Source organism: Esox lucius, chromosome 7 (assembly GCF_011004845.1).
Source record: "Esox lucius isolate fEsoLuc1 chromosome 7, fEsoLuc1.pri, whole genome shotgun sequence".
Lineage (NCBI taxonomy): Eukaryota > Metazoa > Chordata > Actinopteri > Esociformes > Esocidae > Esox > Esox lucius.
In genome coordinates, this window is record NC_047575.1 from 6633301 (window position 1) to 6639797 (window position 6497).

The 6497-nt window shown below is 42.1% G+C and overlaps 1 protein-coding gene across 1 annotated transcript; it reads left to right on the plus strand.

Moving 5' to 3' along the window:
• The first annotated feature begins 4506 nt into the window (after positions 1-4506).
• Positions 4507-5891, plus strand: LOC105030878 (claudin-4). The gene has a single exon (XM_010904995.5). The coding sequence runs from the start codon at positions 4902-4904 to the stop codon at positions 5871-5873; it is 972 nt and encodes a 323-aa protein (XP_010903297.2). The 5' UTR covers positions 4507-4901; the 3' UTR covers positions 5874-5891.
• Positions 5892-6497: the final 606 nt, after the last annotated feature.

Sequence of the window (6497 nt, forward strand, 5' to 3'; positions counted from 1 at the left end):
AAAAATGCTTTTTTGTTATTGAAAAAAGTGGATCTTTAAAAAATAACATATGGAAATCATAAAGACTTTTGCAGAATTGCAAAATGTGTATATTTGACATACTGGAAAAAGAATGTTGGCCAGTGTTGCCTTCGACTTGAGAATGCAAACAGGTTTGACTATACAAACAGGCTGTGTTGCTGGTTACATAGCTGAGATCAATGTTCCCTGTAAACTGCAACTGACTCTGTAATGATGTTAGTGCCAGAGCACCTTGAAAAATAATGACATTGACAGTAGCCAACAGGCAGTCCTTTGGGATGCAATTTTCTATGCTCAAACATTCTTGTTGGTAGTGCAAAATGATAGGCAAAATTATCCTCAAATAGTCACAATAACATATTGATTACTTCAATTCACCAGAGATAAAAATTTGGCTATGACCACACTACCAGCTACAACCAGTGACACCCCAGCAAACATCTTTGCATACCAAATGGAATGCAACTCACTCTCTCCAAGCTCAGCAGAAAACAGCGGGATCCTCTAGTCATTCAAACCAGTACCAGTCAAAAGTGAATGGGTGTGTCCAAACTTTTGACTGGTACTGTATATTGGCTGAAAACAAATGCATTCTTGAATGGAACATTTATAAAACATAAATCAGGGCCAGTCAGTCCCATGTGGTGTCATTATCCAGTTTAATCTGTTATTCTGTTGGATCCTTGGTATGCTCCCTTTAATATATCTGGTGTTGGATCTTAGGAGGACCTCAGCCCTAGGACCACACCACAGGACTACCTGGCCCAATGACTTCTGGCTATCTCTGTCTGAAGTTAATTTGGTCGTGTACCTGATGTAGATTCTGCCTGAAACTCCTGCTTATGTTGTCTACCTGTTTCCACTGTTTTTGACCCGCTAGTCATCTTCACATTAAAATGCCATGATAAACGATGTGACCTTAAATTAATATATTTACTCTTATTTTCCACTTTGAAGAACAAGAGGACAGGTCACCTCCCCCGTCTCCCCTCTCAGTGCTGTGCTCTGCATTACTGGTGTTTTAACAGCCACCAGCTGCTTCCATTATCCAATCAGGCCCTGTCTCCCAATTACGCACACCTAGTTCCCATTATCCTAATCAACTATCTATATGTATCCCTCAGCCCTCATCATCTGTGTTGCTTATTGTCACTGTGTTAGTTCTGTCCTCAAGCTGTGTTTATTGAATCCAGTCTGTGTGTTTTTTGTGTGTTTTGACTGTTACACAGTCTTTATTCTGTAAAGTTCTGTTTGCCACACTCGTTTCCTGTGTCTCTGTGCTGGTTTTTGAAAGTGTCAAAGTAACGTCATAGCCTTCAACCTGATAGCTAAGCTAACTACCTAACTACGGTAGCTGACAACATCATACCAAGAGCTAAATAAATGTTGACCTATATTTCCAAGTTATTGCTCACCCCTCAAAGTTCTTTATGATAGTGAGATGCCCATTTGTAAATGTAGTTCCTGTGATAACAACAAGCCGGTATGAATAACCAAAGCACTGCTGTAAAAGTGTAAAAGTGTGAAGTAAAAGTGTGTCAAAGAAAGTTGTATTCATTTCAGTGTATGAATAATATATATCTTCGAATATTGGTCACCATATGGATATAGTGGTTATAGTGACATGCCAATGAGCTAACATGTAGATGCCCCTTAATGGAGAGCTGTATGCTGGTTTGAATGACTAGAGGATCCTGCTGTTTTCTACTGAGCTTGGAGAGAGTGAGTTGCATTCCATTTGGTATGCAAAGATGTTTGCTGGGGTGTCACTGGTTGTAGCTGGTAGTGTGGTCATAGCCAAATTCCCATTTGTAGTCAACCTTACCAAAAAGACATATCTATCTCACCCTTCCCTACTCCTTCACAGGCTACACACAAGCTGCCAAGGAGAGATCTGTATTGAATAATGACATGTTTTCACCCCAGCAAGGGGAGATACTGTCCTGCAGACTAAGTTATTTATGTTTTGTAAATAAACACAATGGACCTTTTTAGACACGTTTTCAATGTTTTAATTTTTATATCTGGTGAATTGAAGTAATCAATATGTTATTGTGACTATTTGAGGATAATTTTGCCTATCATTTTGCACTACCAACAAGAATGTTTGGGCATAGAAAATTGCATCCCAAAGGACTGCCTGTTGGCTACTGTCAATGTCATTATTTTTCATGGTGCTCTGGTGCTAACAGCATTACAGAGTCAGTTGCAGTTTACAGGGAACATTGATCTCAGCTATGTAACCAGCAACACAGCCTGTTTGTATAGTCAAACCTGTTTGCATTCTCAAGTCGAAGGCAACACTGGCCAACATTCTTTTTCCAGTATGTCAAATATACACATTTTGCGATTCTGCAAAAGTCTTTATGATTTTCATATGTTATTTTTTAAAGATCCACTTTTTTCAATAACAAAAAAGCGTTTTTGTTGTTTCTTAAAATATTTATTTGTTATAACAGAATACTTGTTTTCGTATAAAGAAAAATACATTGGAAGATGCATATAATACAGAATAATAACATTACAAATAATATTAGGTTGGCCATGTGACAGTAAGCAGGCACATTTAAACACCAAACAATAGTAATAAAACAGTTTATTTCAGTTTACTCCTTCACCAACAGTTAACTATTTACTCCACCAATTACTGAACAGTTAACATGTTTCAAAATATATAATTATGTGTATATAAACATATATATTACACATATATTTATATCACATTTTGTACTTTGTAGATAAGTAAATATTTAGCCAAAACACATTCAACTCACAAATATAAACTTAAACATCAATTTCAATGTGGTACCATAGATACGCATGACAGTAAAACAAAAGCCTATACAAAATAAGCAATTTCACACTTTTGAGAAACAATATGAGTACAAGGAACATGGCAAAACCTTTCTTAAAAAACAACAACATTTAAACAGCACAGTGAACGACCTGGAGAGTCCGACTGTGGGAGTGGTAGGTCTCACTATTCAGACATAGGCTTTGCTGCTGGCAGCCACAGATCCACCAGCCTTGGAGTATAACCAAGGAATAAAAGAGATTTGGAAACAAACAAACATTCATTTAAAATGTATTAAGACCTAGTAAAAACAATGTTATATTTGAATTGGTTTTCATTCAATAACATCTACATATTTCAATAATTGAGCATCAGACTCTATCCTATAGCTTTTTAAATGCAATATTATTCATTATTAGCTTTACATTTAGATAATTAATTATAGTGGCTATGCATACTGTTTTTGAACCGCTAGTCATCTTCACCTTGGATGCCATGATAAACGATATGACCTTAGATTTTCTGATAAGACAGAATTTAACTCACACTGTGTTCATTGTGTGTACAATTCCTTGTACTTTGTTCATTTAATTGTAACAAAATCTGAAAAGTATCTGGATGCCCTAACCTCAAATAGGAGACTTGAACTTTAAGGTAGCTGGTTGCCGGGAATTATCTTGATGACACAACACACACATGATCAGTCACAAGCCAGGCAGCGCTGTTTAAGTAGAAGCTGTGTGCTTTGACATTATGTATGCTTGCTGTACAGTCACTGCTTCTAATTTAAGTGCTTATCAGTGTACAAATCTGCTGTTTTTAAACTGCAAAAGTCTGAAGAGCTATTTCGCAACATAAACTGCTCACTGGTCACAAAAAGTCTCATTATGCATTTTACAACAAGATTAAAAGGTTTAAAAAATAATAATAATCTTATGAATGCCATATCCTCTCACATGTCCTTTCTGCCTGTCACACTGCTAACTCGCAACCTTAACAATAAGGAAATGTGACAACACATGTCCCTTACACCACAGAATAACTATTCAATTGAAACCCAATGCCTGGATCTATTTATCAGAAATTAATGTGAATTGTGACAAGATGGAGAGGGTGGAGCTCACGTTCCAAGTCACTCAATGTATGTTTCGATTTAAAACGGTACAGTGACACTTGGGCTTTAAGCTAGGCACAGGCACTAACTTTGGTCAAATACTCTCTCAGTGCATTTGGCCTGTTTAAAATGCAAACATTTGCATTTATTTACACCTTCAGGGCATATCTGCCTCCATGGGTATACATAACTCTATGTACCGAGAAGAACCTGTCAGGCTGGTTCTGCACCTCCACCTCTCCCCCACCTTCTCCCCTCACGCTCCAGGGTAGGTCTGGTATATACCTGCTCTGATGGATATTCAAGAGAGAGAAACAAGAGAAGACGTCACTGATGCCTCTGCTTGAAAAATAGAGAATGAATGAGAGAGAGCCGGGGGGGGGGGGGGGGGGTGAGAGAGACAGAGAGAGGGGTGGTGGGAGGGGTGAGAGAGACAGAGAGAGGGGTGAGAGAGACAGAGAGAGGGGTGAGAGAGACAGAGCAACTGAAAGAGGGTAAAGGGAGGGTGAGAAAGGGAAGGTAAAAGTGAAACAGAGAGCGGGAGAGAGAAAAGAGAAGCGGGTGAGAGAGTGGGAGGTAGAGGGGTAGAAAGGGTGAGTGAGAGAGACAGAGAAAGAGAGGGAGTGAAGGAGATGTAGGAGGAAATGAAGTTGCAGGAAACAGGTTTAGTGGAACGGACACACTGGTAGCTAGGAGTATCACCAGAGAGCTGGGTCTAAAGGCCTGTAACCGTTGGGCAGGGACACAGGGATTTCTTTCATCAATTGGTCAGGAACTGAAGAAAGATCAGACGGGTGGGGGGAAACGCTTGCAGCCAGTAAAAGACACAAGGACTTTCACACAAGGACTGTAAAGGACCATACACAGACCGTCAACACACAAAGGAAGTGCCAATAGAAGAGCTTTAGTACTGTGGGGGACAGACCGAGTGAGGGGGGGTAAGGAGGTCTTTTCATTTGCCCCTCCCCCAACATGGCCTCTCTGGGGATGCAGATGCTGGCCAGCTCCTTGTCTCTGCTGGGCTGGGTTGGGGTCATCCTGACCTGCTCCCTGCCCATGTGGAGGGTCACGGCGTTCATAGGCAGCACCATCATCACCTCTCAGACCTACTGGGAGGGCATCTGGATGATCTGCGTGGTTGAGAGCACGGGCCAGATCCAGTGCAAGCCCTACGAGTCGGTCCTGGCCCTTAGCTCCGACCTGCAGGCCGCAAGGGCCATAACCGCCCTCGCCATCGCCACGGGCGCCTTTGGGCTCCTGCTGGCCTTCGTCGGGGGGAAATGCACCATATTTCTGGATGAGGAAGGGGGTGGGGTCAGAGGCCGGGGCAGCGCCGTCAAAGGCCGGATTGCCGTGGCGGCAGGAGCGTTGTTGATCGTCACGGGCGTGCTGTGCCTGATCCCCACGTCGTGGGCTGCCGGGTCAGTAGTGCAGGGGTTCTACAGCGCCATCAGCGACGCCCAGCGCAGGGAGCTTGGTGCCTGTCTCTACATCGGCTGGGGGTCGTCCATCCTGCTCATCCTGGGAGGGGGGCTGTTCATCAGCTCCACCTGCCCCCTCAAGCCCGAAGACGAGCGTAAGAGCCCCTCCGTCCACTACATGGTGGTCCGTTCCTCCAACGGGGCTGCCTCCAGCCTGGCAGCATCCTCCCGGCGCAGCAGGGGACCGTCAATCAACGGCCCGCACTTCACCAGGTCCCACGGCAGCGAGGCGACACCTTCTATGAACCATCCCAGGGGAGTGATGTACACACAGCCTGGCTATGGTGATGGACTGGCTATGGTGGAGCAAGACTACAGGCTGGGATCTGGGTGGTCCCAGGGGAGTAAGGCATCGTCTACAAAGTCCCAGCTGAAGAGAATGGAGTCTCGTGAGAGTTTATCAGAATCAGACAAGAGTGCACCCAGCCAGGACACATCAAACCCGACAAAGAGCTATATTTGAGTGCACATAGAAACAAACACACACACTTAGTGGCTATCACCTGAGTCAAGTGTGATCATTTTCCATAATATGGTTCTGTTATCTGTAGATCTCAGAGGGGTTAGAAGTCAGCCCAGGAGCAACATAGTATTTAGATGATCTGGAAGAAGTAGGGGATTAGTTTGGTAGTTAAGCAATCCCAGTGTTCAATATCTCAATGCGTAGTTGCCTCAGTGGCAAACAATATGTGTTGTCCGCACTTAATACTATAAGTGCTTGTTTCTTTTGAAATGAAGAAGAAATTTAAATCATACAGAGTAGAAGGTTATTTCTTTTTTTACCTTTATTTATACAGAATTCTTTTTTTTTTTTTTTTTCTACCTGTTGAAATTTAACTTTCGGCCAATTTTATGATGTCAGAGAGTTTATGTGAGAAGAACATCCTACACGCCAATTTTGAATGAAGCTAGAAAAACGAGGGGTAGTCATACATGATTACAATAACAATTGTTTATTTTTATATTTAATAAGCACATGATTCACAGTACATACAGTGGTTGTTTAAATGATAAACCGGATGGTACAAACCTGATCACATGACATTTATTTGCTCTAATTTCGTTAGTAACCAGTTTATATTAGCAA

Coding starts and splice junctions, on each gene's coding strand:
- LOC105030878 (XM_010904995.5), top strand. CDS start 4,902: ATGGCCTCTCTGGGGATGCAGATGCTGGCCAGCTCCTTGTCTCTGCTG.